This window comes from Ammodytes marinus, assembly GCF_949987685.1.
Source record: "Ammodytes marinus genome assembly, chromosome: 10".
NCBI classification, from domain to species: Eukaryota; Metazoa; Chordata; class Actinopteri; order Uranoscopiformes; family Ammodytidae; genus Ammodytes; species Ammodytes marinus.
The window spans coordinates 20,263,209-20,290,898 of NC_137214.1; the positions used below are offsets into that span (position 1 = coordinate 20,263,209).

Consider the following 27,690-nt stretch of genomic DNA (forward strand, 5'->3'; position numbering starts at 1 on the left):
GAAATCATTCCACTCATTGTTTATACTGAAGTTAATTTAATGTGTCTTTATTGTAAAAAACAATTTGTGCTAAAAAGGTCCATGTACTAGCTTTTGGGGTTTTCAATTGTGTTAAAAAGTCTTGAGACCTCTGGTATGATAACCAGTGATCATTGATAGGGATCAGGGAAGACATTGTAACCCCTATCTCGATTCAGGACTCTTTTTTTCTCCCTTTGAAGATAAATAGTCTTCTTGCTATTTCTCTGGCCATTCATGTATCCTGGTCAATTATTGACCCCCTTCCACTTAATGCCTTGATCTGGTGTCCACAGGCAGCACTTTCCTGTTTACTTCAATACTGTATGGTTCCCCACAGCCATTGCACTTGATGTCCTTCAGCAGGCTTCCTACGGGGTATTTTGCCAGTGTAACAGCAAAGAGAAGTGTTGAATGGGTTCAAGTAGGTGTGGTACATTATTGCACTTGAAGACTGAAGTCGCTTTTCATTCTATTAGGTAGTTTATTGTGAGCTTGCTAAATTGCAGATTAATAATGTCTCATGGGTGGAATTTTACAATTCAAGTTCTATATTTGAAGTTGACTCTTACAATCACTTTTAGAAATCAACAATTAGAGCATGCTTGTGTTGCGTTGAGATCTGAGTTTTATTTTTTGTGTTTTCTAATTGAGTGCCTTAGACCAATGTTTCAGTGTTTTTCTATAACCATAGCCGAGACTCTCAGCTCATCCTCTGGAGCTTTCTCGTTTTGGTTACATTTCCAGACTCCACAGCTGGTTGCGTTTGATGACACCAAGGCTTTTGGGAACAACAAGTGTCTCACTCTGCTACACAGCAACTTTGTCACAATCAATACGAGCTAATTAGCCTTGATCATGGAGATTAGTCATGTGGAGGTTTGGGAGAAGCACTACGACATGTAAAATGCAGAAGATGAAGTAGCATAAGAGCATAGAGAAGAGTTTTATTACAGCTGATTTATACAGATACATTTACCAATTTTCCGTACTTTATGAAATAGCAGAGCCTGCACACTGGACCAGGTCATTATGAACCAGGATGTGTACAGACAGATTTGAGTTAACGCCGTGTGATCCCTGCAAAGCTAGCTTTGTCTGCTGGAGACACTGCATGGTTGTATAGTCAACACATTACTATTATGAATATCATTTTTAGAATTGTTAAGTCCCCGGCTCAATATAGTACATTCTATACTGTAAGACGGTTTTATAGACTTTGCTAGAATAAATGAACATTTCAGTATCTGTGGCAGTGCTAATGAGACGGTGAGAAAAAGGTCATGATGACAAGAACGTTGGAAGACATTTCTAATAAAGTCTAAGATCAAACCAGATATATAAGGCGTGTAGTGTTATTCTTATTTTTATTTGAATCTGAAGACTCTAAAATTATACAAGTTTTTAATTTCACAACTTCTCTATGTTCAGCTTGGCAAAAAATAATGTATTATACCTGAAGTGACAAGGAATATTCACCATTCATTTCTACACTGCCTCTATAAGGACAACATTTTTGGAAATCTCCTCAAACTACCAGCAGCAAAGAGATACAGGAAGACATCCTTAAGAGTGTTGCACAGTATATGTGTACATACAGTATTAGTATGTGTGTGTATCTGAGACTGATCACTTTCGTCATTACACATAGTAGGTGCAGTAACTTTAATTGATTATTTATGAATAATAAAACATGGAGTGCAGATGCTTTAGATTTACAGGACATGTGAGAGTCTTAAATAGTGGCGACCACTCTTCTGATACTTTCACATATGAATGTATTAAATATTTCATATGTTACACTGACTTGAAAAAGCCATGGGATAATGGCATTAATGCATTCTTATGTGCCAGCACGACAAGTGTTCCGCACACTAAGGAGTTAATGAAAAAAACAACGGACACCAACATGTCTGTTTATTAATTATCAGTCACCCTGCCCCGTATGTCAAAGGGCCGAGGCTTGTCCTGATCCGTCAACATGGCAAGTTCGAACAGTGAGCCAAGAAACCCCAAGGTCAACGCTGTCTCATCAATTTAACAGCTGAAGCAGATGGCTGAGCTTTAAGTTGATTTCTCTAGAGAGCCTGTGCAAGGTTCAGCATAGCAGCCAAGCGCAGCAGGCAGGGGTGAAGACAAGAGATGTGCTATTAGTAAAAGGAAGTGTGCTAGACTTGGGTAAGGGAGAGAGCTGGGTGTATTTGAAATCAATGTGTTTAACATGGTCCGGTTCTCGTTAAAATCTATTTCTTTCCTGAGAGTTGGATGTAAGCAGAGAGCTGTTGGTTCAGGGTTGGTCAGGCCACTGTTAGAAGCACTGGTTTGTTTCCAGCCACTGAGCTGGAATGAAGACGCCAATGCCTCTGGAGTGAGAACACATAGCAGCCAGAGGCCTGTGTAGAGGTGATGTTCAAATGCACTTCAGGAGCAGCTCAAAGCACAGGATGACACTCAAGATTAGTCTGTGCAACTTCCTTTATGTCAACCTTGACCGTTCAATTTGTTATAATTAAAAGGAAAGTACCAGATTTAGTTTTTTTTAAGGTTTTTTTTTAAACAGTAAATGAAACAATGGTGTCGTTGTTCAGAGTGTAATGAGTTGTGCTAAGAGGGCAAACACAGCAAAATGGAAAGAGCCGATTAAGGTATAACGAGCAGGGCTATTTAGTGTGTATGTTTGTCTACTTAAGATTTTTCATTTACAAAATAATCCTGTTTTCCATTTTTCAACAACTTAAAAAAAGCATCCGTGTCATTGACGGTATTGAGAGAGATTGTGTATTTTTCCCTTTGTGTGTAACTGACATGGAAGCATCGTACTTTTTGCTCTAGTGCAATGGTTGCTACGGCGTGGTTAATGCAATTATGGTTGTGGCTCGTTATGAATGACAGAAGGTTAGGGAAAAGATCATGGAGAAGAATAAATAAAACAGCAAACATTGATTGTTGGTCTGTGACAGAGGGAAAACTCTGATCTCACGCATTGATTTCAGATGGGCAACTGACCACCATCCTCCCCTCCATTAATATCCACATCCCTACATAGGGGTGTACTTTGCAGATCGGCTTGGGTTAAATTGGTAGGATTATCTGATACAAACATCATTTCTAGGGATACTTGGCAAGGACAAAACACACATAATGACATGTGATGCCCATGGCACACACCGAACACAAAGGCAAACGAGGAAGTCGGATGTGCATGCATGATGCTGCTTTGCCAGTGCCTGTGGTTGTTTTAATAAGCCAGTCTTTATCAAAAAGAGAACTGAAAGTCTTTAAAAGACTTAAAGTGACTTTGTTGCATCTTTCTAGACTCTCATTTATCATCCACCGACATTTACATTTCAAATATAACTTCAAACTCATAAACATATGTTTTACCCTGTGTGCAATCTCTTCTTTAGCATATCGCACATGGACAGACAGTGGATGGGATCAGAAGCAAAATGAGCCCCATTTGTCTTGTTTCCTTTCAACAGCACTCTAAGCCTTTTGTTCTCAGGTCTTGACCCATAGTCCAAGTGGACCCTTGGCATGAAGATGTAAATTCCTTTTGAAGATAGCAAAGGCCAATGTCAGTATGCAGCACAAAGGCAATCAAGAGAATTGCAATAATTTATCGGGTCTAGTGTCTCTTTTATCTCACACTCTTGTTCATAGCACTCACCTCTGGGTCCCTCTGTTGTCAGACACTTTTGTCTTTGCTTCAGTGGAGGGCTGATTGAGCTGCTCTTTCACCGGCCTGAAAGAGGATTGAAACACAAAGCAAATGTCTTACTGAATCATCCAAATGATCAGACATATACCACTGTTCATATCAAAGGCTTCGCAACAGATAAAGGCTGAGATCTATTATCTGCAATTACTGTGAATTGCCTGTGTCACTTGTTAAAAGATTTTCTGATTGCCGTTTGCTTCACCTTTCACTTTTTTTTTCTCTTTCTCTCTCTCAGGGGCCACTAAAGACATGGGAAAGATGCTGGGTGGAGAGGGGGAAGAGAAGGATCCCGACGCAGCGAAAAAAGAGGAGGAAAGGCAAGAGGCGCTTCGGCAACAGGAGGAAGAGAGGAAGGCCAAATATGCAAAAATGGAGGCCGAGAGAGAAAATCTCCGACAGGGCATCAGAGATAAGGTAAGAAAAAAAACTCAGTTCACAAAGGTTGTTTATTCGGCTACATAAACTATAGATACAATTGGGAGAAGACCAGTTCTTCTGTGTGAATATCTGACACCGACAATCGGTCCAGCAGGACCACTTTTAGTAGGCCAGGTGAGTGGTGCAGAAATAAGTATAATCAAGATTTTCAATGTTTCTCTCAAGTTCATTAATCACACAACTCCTCTGTCACGTCAGTGTGGAAAACCGAGCGTCATCAATCAATCATTGTATTCGAGGGCATGGCTTTCTCAAGTGGTGCACCGTTATCCAAATTAGCATGATCGACCGCGCTAAGCGCCGGCCTGCCTAAAGGATGGCTTTTTGAAACACCTTTTGAGTGTCACCGTTCAGAACAGGTCAAATAAATGTTGCATTCAGAAATCGTGGGACGACATGTTAGACAAACTACTTCATGAGTTAGAAGCACTCTTAACCCATGATGTTGCCTAAACCCCTTGTTTTTATCAACCTAATGATAATGTGTTTATATTCAGGTTTTCAGCAAAACATTGATTTTTTAAGTTTTTCCCAACAATATCTACCCTTGCAGCTGATTGAAAGATCAGTTAACCCCTACCAAGTGTCTGTGCCTAACTCTAAGATTTCTGTCAACACCCCAACACACACATCTAACTTTCTATAGACATGCCACAATGAATGGAGTCTATTAAAGTAATGACACTATACTGTATTAGCATCATGTTCTTTCCAAAACTAACTAGCCAATGGAAAGTAATTCTTCTCTCGTTTTATATTTTAGCCGTTGGGGACTAGTCCAGTGTGTAGTGTCTAGTGTTTGTAGTGTTTGTAGTGCCATATCTTTATTCTTGCTGAACCTTTCTTTGTCTCACCAGGACTATATTGTCCTTGATAAATTCATGCTGACTCTTTCATTCTTCTGTGATACAATTTTAATTGGTGGTTTCAAAGTGTCTGAAGCTTGCAGTAAAATACTCATCCTAACATCTTGCTAATATTTAATTAAATATTTAACTTGAACACTCTTTGAGCGCTCTTCAAGCTGAGTTTTAAACTTTTCAGTGTGTTGCCCTTGTAAAGCCATCTGTGGCCTGTGAGGATCAGCTCTGCACTCCACTGGGCCCCAGTCGTTCTTCAGCTTAGTTTTTGTGGAACAATTGTAAAAGAGAGGAGGGAGACAGAGCACGCCTTTGGAAAGCATTTGCTATAGCGAGTGGAGAGGGGCTGACTAAGCGTGACTGCCTTGAATTCAAGTGATGCAGGCCTTTGTTAGTGTGGAGCATGGAGAGCCAAACGGAGCGCCATGGAGGGAGAGCAGGGAACAAATGAGGGATCAGGAGGAGAGACAGAGGAGACATCCATCAACCCATCACTGTTTCCTCCACCATCCAGTCAAGAAGAGATATATCTCAGTGTTAAACTAAGATAATGGCTAAACAGACTGCTTTGGTTTGTCTATCTATCCATATAGCAAAATTTCACAGCAACGTGTTGGATGAATACTGTAGCTATGATATCTTGTCTTTTTGATCAGCTGCCCCTTTGAGTAGTAACTATATTTTTCATTAGTATGTAGTGTGATGTGTTAGGAAACATAGCGCCAGGATTATTTTAGAAAAAATACTGTTTGGAAAATATTCACTCTAAATGGTTTTCAGTTGGTCACTCCAAGATGTCGAATATGGTAGCTTAAAGGTTCAGTACGCAAAATGGTACTCTGGATACCAGGTTGTGGGATACTCGAAAAAGTTTATTTGCCGATTACATGCAGAGCGGGTGACTGAGAGACCTGTGTTATGAAGCGTGCCGTGCACACTGTATAAGTGTTCACTGTATGAAAATAGAACAATTTAACACGTATATTAACATAAATATATGGCTCACTTCACCTTTAAGTATGGTTACTTTACAGTTGATAGTATGCCAAATAACTCTGAGAAAAGCTAATGATCATATGTAAGGCATAACAAGTGTAGGACAATGTTAACATTGTTATTGTGAATTGCCAACTATAGGACATATTAATCAAATACAGTATTAATGCAAACTAAAATTGGCAACCCCATGGTGGATCTATGAAATGATAGAGATTATTCATCCTCTTGGTACCAAGAAGGTATGCACAAAATGTTTTGCTAATTCACGTCCCTACTCGTACGATGCTACTATCATACTACTGCTCGGCTACTAGTAGGACAGATGACCTGGGTTTTATTTGTTCACCATTTTTCAACCTACTAAAATGAACATATTCACGTTTTTGTTAATTAGTTGGATACATGATATTTTTTTTCTGCTGTAGTCTAAATGTAATGAATGGTAAGTGAAAATGCTGTAGTATCACAAAAACATCTAACTTACTGAATGTTTTTATACTTTGTGGTTCCCTAAACAACACTAGTGCTCTAGTCCAAACACACACACACACACACACACACACACACACACACACACACACACACTGGAAATGGAAACTAGTTGTCTTCCTTTAAGACAGGTATTGCTCCAGAATCACATTATGGTTTGCCTGACAGAGCAGCAAAGAGGTCACACAGGAGACCAACTCATTATCTGCATCTCTGCCTCAAGATCAACCATCGCTCAGCCTGTTGACCTTCCTATGCTCTGCAACCTTTTCCTTGCAGCCCAACTGTATTGATTTTTGTAACAAGCAGTAACACACAAGCACAACATATAATTCAGCTCACATTGAACACAGATCCAGATCCAGAACCCAAACAAAAGCTGCCTAGATGCTGGTTTCCAATTTTTTTCAATTATTTATCACTTCATCCAATCTCCTATTTTTCGCAGCAAATATATAGTGAGATTTACAGCGAGTGGATTTACGCTAGCCTTTAGATATAATAGTTTGACACAAATAGTGTTTATATTATTGTATTACTATTTAAACAGTTAAATTGATTAAGTGTCCACTCTTGGTTTCCAATGCTTTCAAAGAGTTTGCTCAGGCTTTCAACTGTCAGTTGTGATAATACAGTATTTAGTTTAATCATGGGATGGGAATGGGAGAATAAAACAGAACTGTTTGATTTAAATTGTATTCTTGTGTTTTTTAAGTATTAATATAAGTACGCTTTCATAGAATACCAATGGAATTTTGAATCTATGGTCGCACAGTTACTTAGCATTAGAGACAGATGACTCAAACCGTACAAGATTGTTATTGTCGCGGCACAGGTGAAAGCGATATATGCCAGCTTTTGTTGTTCTCTTTAATGTCGTAAAATGCAACGCTCTTTCCCCCACCTAACTGCCTCTTTTAATGTAATAAACGCATACTTACCAGCTTTGTCCATTGCACCTACTGGGATCCTCTGTCTGTAATTGGTACATACAATATCCAGGGAGGTCAAATTAGACCCAGCAGCAGTTCAAACTCCAAGAACAAAACCCACTCTGTACACCATTTACGTGAGCGGAGAAGTTGGTCCAATACATTCTAAATCATATAGCCTAGTTATAAAGGTAAACTGCAAACATTACGTCTGAGAGGTCTGGCCAGAGGAACATTATGAGACATGAAATGTGCCTTTAGGGCAATAATTAAGGATGGAAGTGTCGAGGAAGTAGCTATGGCACCAACAACCACATGTAAAAAAAAAATGAAAAACACTTAGAGGGGCACTTACACAGTCGGAGCAACACCAGAACCTGTTACTATGGTGGCAAAGGTGCATAAAGGAATAGTTAAACCTGTTGTGAGATGCATGTATTATTATTGTGTGAGCTGATTATGCAGTATACAGCAAATAGTATAGCTTAGCTCAAAGAAGGAAGGTATGGGAAACGGCTAGCCTGCTTTTCTCCCTAGACTTGTGGTTTCAGGGTTCATGTTATATCCATTAGTATTTCCTTGCAGGCAAAGTAACCTCCTGGAGTTAACTCCTGTTTGTAGTCTATATGCTAAGCTAAGCTAATTACCTCCTGGCTTTAGCTTAATGCATAGTGGAATGAAATGTGAGTGGTCTTAATCTTCTCAAACAAATATTAGATGGGAAGCAAACAAGTCTGCTTCACAAAAAACAACCTAACCCTCACATAACCACACATCAAATTAAATAATTGGGATTCAATTTCTGTCTTGTGACATTCTTTTTGACAAATGTTTTCTTCACAATGAACACTGGGTAATACATTCTGTGACTCTCTTTTTTCTGTGTAGTATGGCATCAAGAAGAAGGAGGAGAAGGAAGCGGAGGCAGCAGCTGCTATGGAGCAGGCCTCCGAGGGCAGCCTGACCCGCCCCAAGAAGGCAGTGCCCACCGGCTGTGGAGACGAGGAGGAAGAGGAGAGCATCGTGGATACGGTCATGAAATTTATCCCGCCCTCGCTCATGGATATGTTCAATAAAAAGTAAAGGTGTTTTTTGATGAAATAATAATATCCTTCTTACAACATTCATCTAACCAAGACTAATGCTGTACCACCCTGCCCAATCCTGCAGCCACACTTTTTTTCACATCCCCCGCACACAAAGAGAGACACAAACACACACTCTACCAACTTATAATTATCCTGGACCTGAGCAACATGACTTTGCCCTTGATTTAAAATATCTGATCTCTGATGGTGGTATGTATTTTTAGAATTCATCATACAAAGCATATATCTTTATAACCTGTGATTAAAAACTATTTTAAAAGTATGCAACACCCACACAGATCTAGTGTATTTTACATCAAGGCAAATTGTATTCCATGTTTTCCAGACCAGATATCACTCATCATCATCCACCCTTTTGTTTGTAAATAGCCTCGAGTTATTAGAAAAAACAACTATATGTGAGTAAAATGTGACATATAACAAGATGACTAAGACTATAAGCCATATTTTTAACTTTAAAAAAATTATTCAAATCATGTCAAAATTTGCTCAAACGTTCCTGTTATGTTGCTAATATTTGATACATACAGTGTATATAAATACTGAACATTTTTATTAGTTCTCCGTTGTGAGGATTCACCCCATAGAGTGTCCCTCATGGTCTCATTGGGTTATTGTGAATGTGTTATATGAGCAGTGGTGGCGTCAAAACAACTGAAAAAGTGAAAGTAATTAATTTACAATGAGACACATTTTGCTTTGTTTCCATTTTGTGCATGCAGTAAACGTTTGTGTGGTGTGGTACACACAGATGCTGTTTCATTTGTTATCATGACGTTAATATTTGAGGCAATAACTGGTGTTCCATTTTAATTTAACCGACATCTTGTCCATGTATATTAGGCGATAATTGACTGTGTCTGAAATGTTCTTCCACGGGGAAAACTATAGATGTTCCTCATACACGAAATTTGTCTTAAAGCAGTTTGATGAAAATGATTTCTAAAATTGAACTTGCTATATATGTTGTTGGTTCGAACATTACATTTTGATGTCCTGTGGCAGGTGTCGCTCGCTCTGCTTCTGCAGTACGACGTGTACATTTAGACCAAGCTAGTTCATTTCGATTTCTTTTGACAAGTCCTTCACTTTTTTGTAAGAAAAAGACATTTCACAAACACAACTGTGTTGTGAACACACTTTATGTGAACAGACAGTGACAATAGTGCAATATATTGTTCAGAATGAAGTTGTCCTGTGTCCGTTGGTTAAACTGATGGGACTGAAGTCCCAAATCAGCTATAACAGACAATCTTCATAGTTGTGTGTTTAAACTTACTCCTTAATGTCTTAGTCAATGTTAAAAGCACAGATGTGTCTGCATAGTGACAGTGAAGCCTTTGTAGGTCAGACACATTTGATTAAAAAAGAGAAAAGGGGGAAGGTGGGGTGATTTGTTTTGTGTCGTAAAAAATGTTCAGTCACATTTTACAGAAACATGAGCACAACATAAGAATGTGTGTTCGACATCACAACCCAGAAGGCAAACCAAACTGCAGGTTTACAAAGTACATAATTCCATAAAATAATGAGGGACTTTTTGGAAGGCCCTGAGCTGTGCGTGAAAGGTTCATGACCGTACAGAAAATGATTACCTGCTTTGTAAGGTCCATTTCACCCTGCTGGCAAATGTAATGACACAAATGTAAAGGTTGTCACATGAGGATAATGTCAGAATGTTCTCTATTATGCCTTGTACTTGTTCTGTATTACTCCTTCATTCCATGGTGTCTTGTTAAAACATTCCAGATGATTCAGACATTCCACCAGATTTGTGCTGACACAAACCTGGATATTTATAATAGACCTAAGTCAATGCCTTTGTTAGCCTAAACGTACACAATGCAAATTGATGTTGTTATAACCCGAAAATAGATACTAGAATGAATCAAATATACATTCAAATGGTTCATTACTTGACCAAGTGAATGCTTTGAGTTATTTAGCTGCAAGCTGCCAGAAAAAGAAAATCCCACATGACACTTAAGGGGATATATAAATGTGCTAATAGCAGAGATCAGTTCAATATTGTGATACAATTTTGTTAGGAAATGTTTTTGTGATTCACATGCGTGCACAGTAGTTGAACGCGTAAGTAAGGTTTTCTAAACCAGCTTTTTTGCTACATTGTCACTGTTTTTATTGAGCTACATAGCTAAAAATGAAATAACACCCATTTGAACTCTGCAATCATGTTGTATACATTAAAAACAAAAACAAAACAAGGGCACAGTGTGGTTAGGTCACCTGCAATGCATATCTATTGAACTTTATGTGATTCCATTGTACTGAAATCTGCCTTTGCCAGCCTCTGTTCGAACAGTTTGTAGGCAAATACTTAGCAATCAATAGTTGTTTACAGTTAAGAAACCATGCATCAACACTCAAATCCATTAGCAGTTATCCAATCAAACCAAAGAATAGTGCTGGTAGTAGTATACTTAGACTTTAGGTTTCATTGTATTTATTCACTGCATTTCTCTTTTATTTTGAAATTCTCAGGTATTCTAGCTTTGGGTTTTAATAGAGGTTTCAATTTATACACAAACACACACACAAAACCCATAACTAGCCTTGTTTTAGCGTAATTAGCCTTCTCTGCTAAAAATTGAACAATTCCATTGCCAGGGGCCTAGCAAGCCTACACCAACCTTTTTTGATGTACTGTATCTCTAAAAAGGCCCAATATTTTACAAATATTCCAGAAAGCTCCTATATTACTGCCCAATTAACCAATTTGTAGGACTTTCCCAGCAACAAAACCTTAGCAAATAGCATCAGTATGTGCCGTTCTTCAGGCTATCAGTCCAGTCCTTTCCAAACTGGTGCGCCCTGATTTCAGATCACACTTTGCATTCTGTCACTCACCATCATACTCCAATGTATCATCTTGTACTAGCCAATTGATTGCACATTAAATGGCTTATAGAACACTGCCCAAACAAACTGCCCAAGTCATGTGTAATCGCTATCTTATCGTCCAGTAGGCACATTTTTGTGTTCAGTTGGAAGTTGCTCAAGTGTGCTGCTCATACTGCCTGAAAAATATGCTGTTAAAAAATTACTCCTTTGATGTGACTTGAATGTAACTGTCTGATGTTTACCACCTTGCATCTGTCTTTCTCTGGTCTGTATGTGTTGAGAAGATGTTTACTCTTGTGCAGTATTTTTTCTTTCTCGTCTCTAGCCAGTTCTGTTTCTGTCGTCTGGTGTTTGGTATTTTGGAAAAAGACAAAGAAACAAAAATATATATATATTTTGTGCATTTTTTTTTTTTACTGCAAAATCTTCTCACCCTTCTCCCTCCATCTCTCTCTCCCTATCTGTTGACAAAATGTATGCATGCTTATGGTGTGCGATTTAGGCAAGGTTGTTGATAAAATAAATAGTTTTGTGTCTTCTATGTGTTTCAAAGCTCCACCTGTTGGCCTCACTGCATGCCATTTTAGACAGATATTTCGGTCTGTAACTTTCCTGCAAAAATGGAATCACCGCACACTCTGAGAATAAAGTGATTTCATATAATTTTTCATTGTCTTGTGTTTCTGCATTCAAAACAATGTCAGCAGGGCCTTTGGCTCCTGCTCACTTCTGTGTAAAAATAATTTAAAAAACGTATATGGAAGCAGTGGTAGTATGATGTGTATTTTCCAGTATGGGAGGAAAGATCATCCCTTACTTGTGAAACTGAGACATGACCTTGCAGACATGGATCATATCTCATTGCATGGCATTCGTTTGGGAAAGATATGTGCAAAGACCTTTAATGTATAAATCACTTGTTACTGTTTCTGTCAGTCAATCCTGTTCTTCATCTCAGCATGGCTGTTCTGTTCTTTCTCAGAAGGAATTTCAACATCTATTCAATAAAAGCAAAAAGGGCTGTAAACAGAATGCACTGTGTTGTTCACATGATGATTGGAGAGTTCTCCAAAACATGCAGGGATATCAAAGTAATGCAAGCAGCATCTCTCTCCTAGATAGCAGTGTTTATCATAAGTGGGTCTGTGATATGGGTATCAATAAACATTTTACATCAAACAAATCCTTTGAAAAGATAATGGGAGAACGCCAAGAAGGATTAGCGATGGCATGACTTCAATGTTTATTTCCAGAACAAGGGAAGGCTGACATTAAAACAAAATTTATTGATTATGATGCTTTGACATTTTTAGTTTTTTTTCCGCTTGTCAAAGTTTTGGTTTGGATTGTAAATGAGGTTCTTCCAAAAGGTTGCAGTCACTCCTGTCTTCTTGTTTACCTTCCACTCATACATCAGTAAATTCTCTTTTTTTAAAGGTTACCTGCCATCTTATTTACTGAGGCTGTGTTTTTACAAAAAAAAGCCACAACTAATTAGTAAACACATTTATTTAGCAGTTTAGTTGGTATATAAACAAGTATTTTGAATTTTCTGATACATCAGACATCTTGGTGATATGTAGCCATGTTTCAACAAGCATATGTGTTTCGCAGAGCAGTCAGTCTGTTGCAACAGATGTTGGGTGATTTATGCTCTTCCAGTTGTTCATCAGAGACACCCCCTGCCCAGAGACAGGTTCTGATCAATACGATGGTACCAATAGAAGTTGCATTAAATTAACTACTAAGTACAATCTCTATGTAGTCGATATTAGCCTTTGTTAATTGGGACACAATGACTAGCCATCAAGCTACGTGTGCCCTTATATTCTAACATCCATTTCTCCAATGGAGATCCGTAATGGCACCAGACCTAGATGCCTAGTTTGTGACTGAACTGCAGAGCCTCTGCAGATTTCTTGGCTCCATATTGGTAATAAAAGTCCACAAGTCTCCCTGCAGAAAATGGAGGTATAAATCAATTCCATTAGTATTCATGCTTTTAGGTTGCCTTTCAGACTTAGCTGCCTTTGTGCTCTCTGAGCAGCACTCAGGCTGCAGGGGAGCCATGGTTTTATTGGTGTCCTGTGTCCCAACGGTCAATGTCAATTAACTGCTTCCCACTGGGCACTGGGTCCACCCATTTACCAGCCACTGAGTACAGACTGGAACTCGAATTTGGATTACTTTCTTTTTTCAGGTATATAGAATACCGATTACAGTGCTGATTCGACATCTAGTTGCTTTCATTTTTAAGAAGTATTCTGGGAGCAAAATAAAGCCTATGGTTGAACTAAAAGTCAGTGGATGTGCCCAAATAGGGAAATGAGTAACTCTAGTAACGTGTTGCATCCTTTAAACACACCATATCAGATTCTGCATTAAGGGGCGTTCACACCTACCTTGTAAGGTCTGGACTTTCTGACTCCGTTCTATCCAAACATAAATTACAGGTGTGAAACCTCCCGTGGACCGCGGTCTGGACTAAACAGGCGGATCTTGTTCTGCCCTAAAGAGGTGGTCTAGGTCTGGATTATACTGAACCATGGTTTCGTCACTGTCAAGTGTAAGGGCAGTTTTTGGAATGTTGGCCTTTCGGACCAATTACAGGAAGTCCTGGCCGGATCTCGCCAGTCACACATAGGAGAAATGAGAAAAAAAATTGTCATTTGTTCAGACATTGGTGCTGACTTTTAGGTGTGAAAGCGCCCTCACTTTACATTACTGAAAAAATTAAACATATCCAACCTTTCTTTACCAAATGTAACATTAGCCTTAACCCGAACTCCCATGATTATATCACTCTTGCTTCAAACTGAGTAAAAATAGCCTGCTGTCTGGATTACAGTATTCAGCTAGCTCCTGACCATCTAATTTAAAATTGCCATACTCAACCCATTTGCAAAACACAATGTTAATGCATATTATTATCCAAACCCCTGGATTACTTTCAGCAGCATTTGCAATTGGAAATGGCCACAAATGAATGAAAATAACCTGCACGCCCCCCACTGGCACTTTATATTGTCCAAAAATCTGGGGCAACTAAGCCTATTGATGATATTAACAAACAAATTATTTGTAATGTTATGGGACAACACATTGCACATACAGGCAAAAAAAAGTGACATCGAAAGCCGTTTCAAACACAATGGGGTCTCAGCTGTAGATTGTAGTGAACAGTGTGACCAACAGTGCATGACAAGCAGAGCTGAATTACCATATTGCAAGACTAATACCAGGAGATAGGCAACCATGCTGAAAAAGCTATGTTTATTTTTCTCATCAAACTACATTCAGTGGGCTCACCATATGCACACAGATTCTCTTCTGTTTTGTACATTTTGAATGTAATGCAATATAACGTTTAAAAGGTAAATAAGACTCGTTTCATATCCATCAGATTGCTATATAACTGTCATCACGCTGGGAAAGTCTCGCTTGTCCAGGCAACCTCAATAGATGTCCCAACATCCTTTGGGAAACTCTGACTGACAAGTCCATTAGCATGAGATTGCAGCATCCAAAGCGGCGCAGATGAAACTATAATAGATCAGTTTGATGAATAAAGAAGCCGAGAGACCCCCCCCCACCACCGTATCAGCAGTGGAAGCTGCTTTTCCATCCACCTAAGTAACAAGAGATCTGACGTATTATAAGCCATTTAATTTCAGCACAGGACTCCAAGGGGGCATTCCTCAATTTCACTGTGTTAAAAGGAGCAGACAAATGGGCTGAAAATTATTTTTTAAAGTTCGGTTTAAGAGCCCTACTGACCTCAATTAGTGAACATTTCTTCTTTGAGTGTGAAGCGCCGGCTGGCATATGATGACGCTAAATCTTTGCCACTCAACCTCCTAACCATCTAATCCTGTACAGAGGCCAGCAATATATATAAGAATTCCTCTAAAATTAAAGATGTAGAATGGGATTGTGACTACAGCATTTTCTTCCTTACGGATTTGTTCCGCCTTTAAATACTGTTGTGCTTCAATAATGTTTCCTTCAGGGAAGCTGTGACGACCAGTTCTGATGTGTTGTTTCTATTTGCGAACAAAAAAGACATCACATCTATCCAAGTGAAGTGCAGATTCTAATTTTTCTATAAATAGTAGTATGGAATCGTATTATCTTAATTGCTTTTTGATATTTTCATGGGACCAGATACGATTATTTTGCTAACTATGGTGTACATATATATATATATGACAGTCAATTAATATACCCTTATTGTAAAGTGATGGCCAAAATAATATAATTTCCTTTTGAGGCGGAAGTTGTCGACACGGACTGGAAAATTAAAACAATTTCTTTATTAAAGAAAAGGGCATTATGGTCACAGTTATTCATTTATTGCAGGTATCATTGGCTGCCCTCCACTGAGTCTTGTAATACTATCACCAGGGGGGAATATACTTTTAAGATTGTAATGTATAGTGTCAGTGTTATTATAAATAGTTAAGGCTCAAACTAACTACACAGACTGTATAGGCAAAAATGGAGCGTGTTGCAACAGAGTGTTCACCTTGTACATTTTGCTACCTTGTTCATCACAGCTCTAGGTTATTGGCCATCATTAACTCATTAACTGTTCTTTGCATTATATCTTCAAAAACATGCCTAATTGTAGAATGGCATCACATGATTGGGTTGGGTCTTGTGTTACACATTTAACTGGGGTAACTTTGCAGCCTTATACTTCCCAGAAAGTGCTCCTTTGGATCAAGCTCTGCTGAGCTGCAAAATTGAACTGCCAGTCGTATATATGCAAATTTGATAACATAGGGTAATGCTCTGAGCCTGACATCTGGATTTTGACTCTGAAGCAGTTGTGGCAGAGTGTTGGAAACCAAGTGGTGGAAACCTATCACATGCTCTATGGCTATCAAGGCCTAGACCGTGTAGTGAACATGGTTTATGAGAAAGGGAGTAAATGCAATTCTGAGATATAGGCTGTACTGGTTCCCATGGGAAATATCCTATTGCATAACTGTTTGATGAAACACCTGGGACTCCTCAACCCAAGTCCCGTTGTTGCATCTCTTGGTCCACCCACATTTCCTATCATCCAGGCCTGCTGTGACCATTTGATCCATCCAGAAAATTGTCTCAAATTTAATTTTAGACACTCATTTGTTCCACAGTCAAGAGATGGGCTGAGATTTATGCAGAGTGGCCCTGTTCTACTTTAAGCAAATGGGTAGCTTTGAAATTGAAATGCTGCCTTTTGTGTAAGAAACACAGAGCACCTTGTGATATGTATTTGAAGTAATTGGCTTATTGAGAACGTTGTTTAATTGAAGATCCTTGTCAATACAGGATTTTCAAGATCAATGGGCTCAACAGGCAGATTCCACATTACTTTAAGTAGTGTTATGTAGTGGCTCTGCCTTAAATGGTCAACAGAACTACATTTCCTCATTCAAATACAGTATCTAATTTGAATAATGTGGGGCATCTCAGTGTGAATGGTTCACAGTTCATTTTCAGTGCACAGCACATCTCCAGGAAGCTCTTCTAAATGTAACGTTATTATTATGAAAAAGAACTCACTAATAGCAGCTCACAATGGTGAACACTTTACTTATCCAGTTGTAGATGAAAATGGGACTGCAGGATTTGTTTTTCTTTTTTTGGACACACCTTATCTGTAACCCCATATGGATGTTTAGCCCCAGCAAAATTCAACTGATAAAGGTGGAAACAATTGGCTGCAATTCAGGATGGTTGTGTGGGATATAGGGGTGGATTCTCTGACCCATCAATGATAGAGCAGATGAAATGGAGAAAATAGTTAAGTCTACACCATGTGAGAACTAGTGATGCACCATACATCACACCTTAGGCATGTACCTTATTAAGACTGCATACTGCTAACAAGAAATTTTACCTTTTGTTTAAATAAAAACATACTAAAAGTGGTGGAATAGTGGCATCATGCTGACTGCTCGTTGAATCAGTGAGTCGAAAACTGCATAAGATAGCTTGGATGCGTTACATTACATTTCCTGCACATCAAACACATAGAATATCCTCAGAAATAATGGAAATTCCCACAGTTCAAACTGGACCTAAAAATAGAAACAATGAGGTTGAGTTGGACTGGGTGAGCACTGTACCAAATTGTTAAGTGAACCGCCATTCAACATATGAACTGAGCATGGATGGGTTAGGGCAAATTAAGAACAGCCATGCTCTGTTGGCCAAACTGTCAACAAAGTGGTGGAAAGGAGTGGTGAGAGGGGTTATAATTAGGAAATGAAATAAGGGAAGACGTGGCACTTTAACACTCACAGTCCCCATAAAACCACAGGGAGTATCGCAGGTCGCACAGACTTCATGGATATGTAACACTTAGATGCAAGTAAATTAACCAATATCCAAAATACGTTCAACATCTGACAATGTTGCCAAATCCCTAAACTATTTCCACCGCCTGAAAAGTCAAATACTGAGAAGAAATTAGATTGTTCAATGCTATGCTACTCTATTGTACACAAGTATTCCTATATATTGACTTTTATGTTGTTCATTCTGTGTTCCAGTAATGGGATTTCCTTATACATGTTGTTATAGAGAGAGCCCTTAGAAACAAGAATTGCACTGCCAAGGACAGTAATTGATGTGCAAACAAATTGAACTTAAATCCACATAGTTAGTTAATTGGATTTCTTTGAAAGTTCATATCAACATCAAGGGGGGCTCTGTCTCTGGTTGTGGCCTGACACACAGTTTCAACCTGCCTTACTTGGAGGATAATTAAATGGTTCCATGTTTCATTCCGGGATGGCCTATTCATAGGCCTTTTAAATATGCCATTCCTCCATAATTATCTTGATTATGATCAGGTGTTTAACAATCATGTGTAATTAAATGCTGCAGGGTACATGAAATCCAGTCTTTACCTATCGAACAGTACCAGACTTTTCACAAGTAAAAAAAAAAATCACTAGATTCAATATCTGATTAAATGTGTAATTACTACATTTAATAGTTGATAATTAATAATTCCACCACCGGATTTTGTCAGTATAGCTGTTTCAATTGTATTACATGGTTTTCCTTAGCAGACTGAGTTTTGCCCCTTTGTCTTGGTAATGTAGAAGTTAATATCTACATTTAAAGGGCTCGTTCATTTGCATGTATCTAACATTAAAAATTAACATGTGGCATAGAAGGATAAACAACATAGCAAAACAATTACACTAGCTATTGCACCTCATGCATTCTATGTATTAGTCAGTTGGTGTGTCAGACTATTCTCTTAGTTATCATAGTGGACATTCCTCTTTATACCTTTGAAGAAGTAACTATTTGCTTGTGTTCTGAATCGCATACAGAACACTTTTTTTACTACATCCAACGATAAAAAGAATCTAGTTAGGATGCAGTAGGCATACTATTGGGACATACTTTTACTCTTTTATTTCATCATAACATTGCGCCTTGATCTTGCCTCTTGCTTTTATATCCGTCGCATTACTGTTTGTTTTCATATGGAGGCTTCGTCGATGTGATGTCACTTCACGTGCGCACCGTATTGTGGGTCAGAATCGCCCAAATAGGATGCTGTTTTCAACACTAACAATCTTGGCCGGCTGAAGTGGGACATTCGGGTACTTCTAACCATCCTAAATCTGACCACAAGAATCGGGACATCCTACATCTTTTTTCAACATACTATATAGTAGAAAGTATGCGATTCGGAACGCAGGGTTTGTGTCTGCTAGTGGCCTGAAGCAAAAAGGCAGCTGGGACCAGTGGAGTGAACAGATAAGGAAACCATGATGTGGAAGGGACACATGTACTTGTATCCTGGTGGTGCACAGTTCTTCTGTCACCTTCAGCAAACACTATAGTAGAATGCCAGCGTGAGACAATGTCACACTAAATAAGTCAGAGCTTTTTTCATCCTGCTCTAACCAGTTAGATTATCTGGAATTATATTACAAAATCATAATTTACAAAGCCCACATTGAGAGCAAAAGCCTGATCAGGGAGAAAGGAAATGTTATCGCAAAGGTAAAAAAAAATGGTTTACAAGATTACAGAAAGATGTTGTGTGCATGTTACAACATTTCCTTGAAATTATTATTATTTATGTGCTTCAGTTAAATATATTCTTTCTTTTTTTAAATCTAGAATATGTTTAATTTGATTATATTGGCATAAATGTGTTAATAATTATGCAGAATATCACTAAACTCTGATTTTGGATTTTGCCTGAATTCCCTTGCGCAAACCGCAGCATATGGCTAACTGTAGTCCTGTTATGTGCTTCAGTTAACCCTGAAGGCACAAATAACAAGATGTATAGTGAACGATCCCCAGTGTGGGCACTGAAGCACTCAGAGTCCAGCTGTGACAAAACTGTGACGACACACAGGGAAGATCTCATTAATTCTCTCTGATGATGTGTGACAGCTGCCAAGTATTTTTCTTTCTTATCTAGTCACATGCTGATTAAAGGATTCGCTGTGCAAAAGAAGCCCAACACTTTTTGATGGAGGTTACACATTGGATCTATTGGAATGTGAATGGACTGTTGGGTTCCCAATAGGAAAATAAATCATTTTTGACTTGAACTGCCTCAGTACGAATATATATTATGGAAAATAACTGCAAACAGTTAGACATAATGACATCATGTGTTTGCTGGGACTGGTATGTTACTGTTACTGTATTGATATATCATTCAAGGACCACAATTACCAATGGAAAACCAGCTACAAAATGTTGTTTTCTTTGTTCAGTTATAGGGCTTTTCTGAGAATAGGCTTTTGTATGTTTGTCTGTTGTCTTTGTTTCAAGGTTTTCCAGGTTTCAATGCTTTTTTTGTCTCTGAAACACAAATACTAACAACTTGTATTTTTTAAGAAAATAATTAGATTCATCTGCTTTTTCAGTGCTGCATGCGACTGTGAAATGAAACACACTGCGATCTCCCTTATCCAGTCATGTTTGCCTCTATTTAAGTCATTCAAATGTTAATTTAAATTTTTTTTCAATTTATTAAATCAAGATAAGTTCTGTCTTTATTCCAGCGAAGAAACTTGTTTACTGAAAAAAGAGAAAGAAGAAAAAGACAAAGATGTTGAAAAGATGATGCATTTTTAATTGTATCTTTTTTTGTTTATGGACAAAACACAACTACACACATAATGATGATTGATCTGTTAGTTTAAGTCTCTTCGAGAGATGTGTTGTTTGTAAAAAAAAAGATAAAATAATACTAGCGCTATCCCTCAAGGGAAAGGTGAAAAACATGTTTTGAAAAGATAACTGTAAAGTTGAAGATAAATATTCCGTCCTCAGAACTCTTACACCACAACAAGCAACAGACTGAGACCAGACTTTTTTCAGGGACTTTACATCAGTTTTATTCCCCCTGATCCACCATCTGAACTGAACAGTACTGCCAAGCCACGTGATAGTTTTTTTGCAGGCTTCTCTGTTCTCAGATCAAAACATTGAGCAGACCTGGCATCAAAGCCGGGACTGTGAAGCCGGAAGAGAGCTAGTTAATATCCCAATTCTATGAAGTCATAATGCACAGAATTACCATCAGCAAGCCAGTAGTAGGCCAACATGGTGTCAGACATGTTGGCCTACTTATACTAGAGCTCCCGCAGGAAAGATGGTAGATGAATTATTTACCAGACCATTGGAGTAGTTGAAAGGGCACGTTTGCTACTGTCTATGGAGAAATAAATCCATACACTTTGCTTTGAAATCAAATATTGTCAGTACTCTGTGACCATATATCACCCAGTATGTCAATATGCAGGGAAGGAGGAAATTATTTGGAATCCCAAAATGATGTATTGCCGCGGTGCTGCTCATGACTCCCGTGTTGACCAACGGCCAACCCTCTCCGGCATCGATCATCAAACTGTCTCGGCGAAGAGAGACCTGACCTCAAATCTCTTGATTTATCAATCTATGTTGTATCCCATGGTCAATAGCTGTTGGTCATGACCAAATTAATGAGTTCATCAATGCAAGCGACAAAAAATCTGCTTCTTTGGCAGGATAGCTGAGCTCATGTTTGGAAGAAAGACATATCACATCTGACAAAGGAACGTTTGAGGGATCTCTGTACGAGGAATGGGCTGTGGCTTTGTCACCATTCTATAGCATGTATGTACCCTACTTTACATTCTTTGAATGAATGTTATGGCTGCTGATACTATGCTCTGTTCGTAGTGCGTCATGATAATACCTTTGTGAGATTGTTTGCTTTGTTGGTTTAATATATATGTTTGCTTCCGCTATTGTATGAAATGCGCCATGAGACATATTTGAGTTTAGATTAATCAGGTCAAGTCAACTGTATAAAGCCTAATATCACAAATATCAATTTGCCTCAAGAGGCTTATCGATCTGTACAGCATACAACATACTCTGTCCTGTATTATTCATACAATATACTGTACTATGCATGTGTCGCCTTGAAGAGAAGGCTGTTGGCCTCGATTACATGGGAGGGTAACACTTTACAATAAGGTACACAAAATTGTAGTAGCTACTACATACCTACTACATAGATATGTGTTACCTACTACATAGGGGTTTTTTTTTTTGTGCTACCTATGTGTTAGGTAGCACAAAAAAAAAAACCCTATGTGTTACCTACTACATAGGTTTTTTTTTTGTGCTACCTATGTGTTAGGTAGCACAAAAAAAAAACCCCTATGTGTTACCTACTACATAGGTTTTTTTTTGTTGTGCTACCTATGTGTTAGGTAGCACAAAAAAAAACCCCTATGTGTTACCTACTACATAGGTTTTTTTTTTGTGCTACCTATGTGTTAGGTAGCACAAAAAAAAAACCTATGTAGTAGGTAACACATAGGGTTTTTTTTTTGTGCTACCTAACACATAGGTAGCACAAAAAAAAACCTATGTAGTAGGTAACACATAGGGGTTATTTTTTTTGTGCTACCTAACACATAGGTAGCACAAAACAAAAAAACCTATGTAGTAGGTAACACATAGGGTTTTTTTTTGTGCTACCTAACACATAAGTAGCACAAAAAAAAAACCTATGTAGTAGGTAACACATAGGGGTTTTTTTTTTGTGCTACCTCAAGCTGGGAACACACCGCATTGGCCGCCTGCGGCGGTTGGCTGCGTGAACGCAGGAGGCTCGCCGCTTGATCATTTGGGTCATATTGGGCCATATTCAGCGGAGCCGCCGCCGCCGGCCGCCACATCGAAGGCGGCGGTTGGCCGCGTGATCGAAAGAGGCTCGCCGCTTGATCATATTGGGCCATATATTCCTGACGCCGACGCCGAAATCAGACCCGTCACACTTATGGTGCAACAACAACAGCATGGTCCAGCTGTGCCAAAAAATACAGATGTAGGTTCACTGTGTACAGCGGCAGTCATGTCACAAATAACATTAAAACAGCATGAAGACGCACCCTGATCGCAAATACACACACATTAACAGCAATTCAGCAACATATCTAAACACATTAACACCAGCAGTGTGTGCTCAGCGGCTAAAATAAAGGCAAACATCAGCCTACCTGAAAGTGAAAGTGTGCCGGCTGACGGAGGACAACACCGGTTCTTCGCTGCACTATATTGGAATTCCACACGGACACCGCCGTCAAGTTTGGGTATATTATCCTCAGGAACAGCACACAGCTTGGTGAGTTTCACTATGCTAACCGGCGCTGCCTTGGCTAAAGTACAACCAACAGCTAAACAGATCCAAAATAGCCTACACATATTTGCAGAATGTATTGGAAGCCCGATGTCCTCACTCCACACGCCCACCTCGTCTTGCAGACCACCGCCACCGGGCAATCTCAACGCTGATTGGCTGTGGAGGCGCGGTGCCCGGCGGCGCTGCAGAAAAAGATGAAAAATTTCATCTTTTTCTGCGGCGCCGTGCTCGCCGCACAAGCCTTCGATTCACGCTCCTTCGATGACACAATTTCTATGCGCCGCTAATGGCCGCGCTCCCGATTCACGCGCCTCTCATGAGGCGCGGCCACGCGCCGCGCAAGCCCCGGCCGCTGGACGCCGATTATTGGGTGGACGCGCGGCCACGCGCTAGTACATTGACTTTGTATGTAATCTCGCCGCGCGGCCAGTGCGGTGTGTTCCCATCTTAACACATAGGTAGCACAAAAAAAAAAACCTATGTAGTAGGTAACACATAGGGTTTTTTTTTTTGTGCTACCTAACACATAGGTAGCACAAAAAAAAAAACCTATGTAGTAGGTAACACATAGGGTTTTTTTTTTTTGTGCTACCTAACACATAGGTAGCACAAAAAAAAAAACCCTATGTAGTAGGTAACACATATCTATGTAGTAGGTATGTAGTAGCTACTACAATTTTGTGTACCTTATTGTAAAGTGTTACCGAGTTCTTTGTTCAGCCAAATATAAAACTGAAAATGAGTGTCAGCAAACTTTAAAGATCATGTAATCTGCTTGTTTTCTATTGATTCCAAACAAATCAAGCACCGTGCTGGATTCAGTAATTATAATCTACAATTGTCTTTTTTTTTATTGAACATTTTAACATCCACACGAACCCCCCAATGTTTATAAGATAAACAGTTGTAAAAAAAAAGAGATAATAATGATTATTTATTGTATCACCATGATGATTTCCCCATCATCATCATCTGGTAAGACTGAACTAAAAATACTTATTTTCGCAGACAAATCTCACAACATGTGCTGAAGAAATCTATTTTCCACCAATAAAACAGTGCAGTAGGTGTCCTTGGAAGACAATGTATTTCCAAATAGTTTCCACAGTTTATTTTCAACAATACGAAATGAAATCTTTATGACGCTGGCTAAAAAAGGCCTTGAAAACATCAGAGGGACTTTTTTTTTTAAAGATTGTATCATTTGATCAGCATCTCCACCACTCAGGCGACGAGAGTGGCAATTAAAAAGTATGATTAGAAAGAATTAATGATGAGGCAGATAAAAAGCCAAGCTGGGGATCCAACCACTAAACCCTTATTCTTTTAAGCCTGCTTCAACCATGACATCCTATAATGTCTAAAAATGGAGGGCTGACATTGCGCTGAGAGACATTTTGGGAGACAGTGACGGTATTGAATTTTCAATTATTAATTTGAATCATAACAGGGTAATGAAGAGAAGGGAAATTAATAAGAAGGAGCACCTTCAGCTCATATCTCAATTTGTTACCATGCATCATCATTTAATGGATTCCCTATGGTGCAGGCTCACTCCAAGGAGATATGATGGAAGAGGAAATTGGGAAATTAATGTACCAGGGTTCTTAAAATGTATGTAGTCTCATTTTGGAAGGGTCCCTGCAGGCGGCAATATAATATTTTGTCTTCCCCCTTCTTATATGAAAATTGACTCACTACCAATTTAATGCTAGAGATGGGATTAAGTCTAACAACTAAAGTCAAGCCAGGGAGGTTCCCAATTTTTTTTAACATACCATTAGGTCTCAATGAGATGTGCCAACAATGAATACCTAATCTTCTTGTGTTCCACATTAAAGAACTTACAATACTTTAATGAAAACATGTCTGACGCCCACCCACCCAACTCATTTACATGAACACTATTTTGGGACATATAACACATCAAACTCAATACCAGATGTCTAATCTAAAAGCAGTCATGCCCAACTTTTAGCGGAGTAATGTCTAAATCATTTTATCAGAAGGACTGTCAAGCATCAAAATCTCAGGAAAAGAGAAAGAGCTCTCATTAAAAAATTGTGTGCACCTGCTCCATTTTCCAGCTTTGTGTTTGATGGGCAATATTATCATTCAGGCATGCAAGAGCAGTGATACACAAAGGACAGAAGTGCATCAATCAATCTTCCCCCACCTTTTATTCACACAGAAATGGGCCAATGGAGGCTCCTCATTTTGAGCTGGGTGCCAAAAAGCTGGGACAATGTTCTAAAGGAAAATTTGACGTGCCATTACCCAGAACTGGCACCCGGGTTATTTAAATTTTTTCTGACATTCAACTCGTGCCATTCTCACTGCCTTTCTCAAAGCTATTGCTGAATTCGATTGCCCCCAACTTCCTGCTACAGAGTTAACTGATTGGACTAAAAGGTCATCTGAGGATGTTCATGTTCATCATCTGTTGAAGTGATAAAGGTTAATAAAAAGACCAGGAGGGCACTTAGGTTAAGATGGCCCCCTCAGGGCTTCAGTTTTGAATTCCAATTATGCACTTTTCACTTTCTGAGGGACAACATTTAACTAATATCGTCTTTTTTGATTGCCTTTCAAGTGTCCAATCAGTTGTTTGCGGTTTGATGAGGGGAAGTACCTCACTGACATGGACAACAACCCAAGTTAATTGCACATTTAAATGAAGTATTGAGGGGAGAGAGTACGCTGTTTAAGATGACAGTATCTTGGACACAGTGATAGAGTTCTTCCCAACTTGTCTCTGTATAGCTCTTGTACCATCTTTTTGGCTGCTGTTGTTGATGCTCCTGTGTCTTTGAATGCTGTAATGCAACAGGCAACAAACATATGGGAATTGGCTGAAGCCATTGTGTAGAATTCTAATGTAGGTAGATGTATCTGCCAGTCATGATGCATACCAGATTGGGCTCCTGATAGTGACACACTAATGTAAAAGGTGATACAAATAATACACTTTAGTAATGATACAATAAAATAAGCAAAGCACTTAGTCAAAACATCAATTATCATTAACTCCCATTTGATGTATTTAATGTAGCTATAGGTTATTTTAAAACCAACTTTCTTTCCCATTAATTTAGCAAGTGACACCATGGATTTATCTGGGCCATTATGTGGTTCATAATTTTTTTCAATGTACTGCTTCAGTTGTCATAGCATGCCAAGTTATACAAAAATGCAATGATTGCCTTCTGGAGTTTAGATCAATGTCTTGAGTCTGTGACTGTTTGCTTCTGTATCAATAACTACTGTTGAAAAAAAAACATGAAAAGCCAACACACAAGTTAAGTTAATTTGGCATCTCTTTTTGAGTTGTTGATTGTGTAATAGTATTTTTTTTCTTTAATTGTAATCATGTGTAACTGTTTTCATGTAAGAAGGATAAAGGAAGAATGGTTACAATAAAGGACAAATTAGATATTTGCATTTGGTCACCATAAAATAAAATAGAATAAATACACCACTATAGCTGTGTAATTGTGCCTGGGAAGATACAGTATGTGCTACAGTCAACAGTGAACCTATGCGTCCAGGAGGCATCTATGTCATTAAGGCTGCTGGAAGTGAGGTAGATGGTCTTCATCACACCTCAAGACGTCATACAACTCTTCTTTTTGCCTCCGTAGTTTCCTGAATTCCTAATTGGCATAGCCTCCAGGATGAGATGGACTATTTTTTTGTCTGTTCGTTTCCTATCCATCACGATACCATAGAGAGGAAAGAAGAAATAATCGTCTCTCCCTCAGAGCATGGAAGTATAAAAAAGTAATGAGATGTGAAAACTAATATCCGAATTAGCTCTCATGGGTTTCGGCTAAGTCCAGGATCTGATTGAGCAGCCTGCCACAAACTTTCACACAGAGTATTGCGGCATGGACTCAGGGGCTTTTTTTCAGAGGGTATGAAAAATATCCTTAGTTGTTCTGGAAGGCTAGTCCAACCCCGCACTCCTCCACATGACACTTAAAAAACGAGTGAGGCAGCTACAATACATGGGTGGTCATGGTACCTGTCAACAGTCATGGCAGGGCCCGAAGGCAGAAAAGCAGTAAAAAAGAACGAGGTGTGGGAAAGGAAAGTTAACCAGGGATTTCAATATTGAAGTTTTGACTTATTTCTAACCCTCATTTAAATATGCACGGTGCAAGTTTTTCTATTTAAAAATAGACTGGTCGGCTTATTAGCTTCAATCACAAAAGTGTGACACCATTAGACAGAAACCCATCAATTTTAACCTCTTCAGCGCATACAGCGACATATGCAGTATACTTCCAAAGTCATCACATGTGGTATAAGTAATATTGTCGCAGTGGGAAAAAAAGTCTTATTTTAAAGCAACTGAATATATTTAAAAGAGAAAATCAGGTTCCATGTGCTAATTGTTTTCCCCATTTTTCCCACAAGTGTCCCAGCTCAGGCACTACTACACTTGCACATGAAATACTATAACAAACACAAGCATTACAAAAAGACGGCCTATTTAATGTGTCAGGCCAAGCACTTGTTCAGCTGTCCTGCTGCTGCCGATATTCTTGTTATGTCCCTTCAGGCCTAAGTGGAGTAATAA

General features: G+C 38.9%; 1 protein-coding gene across 1 annotated transcript; it reads left to right on the plus strand.

The window, feature by feature from the left end:
• Positions 1–1,999: 1,999 nt before the first annotated feature.
• On the plus strand, positions 2,000–8,540 carry LOC307256961 (complexin-1-like; the record flags this gene model as incomplete). Its single annotated transcript, XM_080036076.1, has 3 exons — positions 2,000–2,015; positions 3,975–4,153; positions 8,346–8,540. 3 exons carry the CDS (start codon positions 2,000–2,002, stop codon positions 8,538–8,540), a joined length of 390 nt encoding a protein of 129 aa, XP_079892202.1.
• Between the last annotated feature and the right edge of the window lie 19,150 nt (positions 8,541–27,690).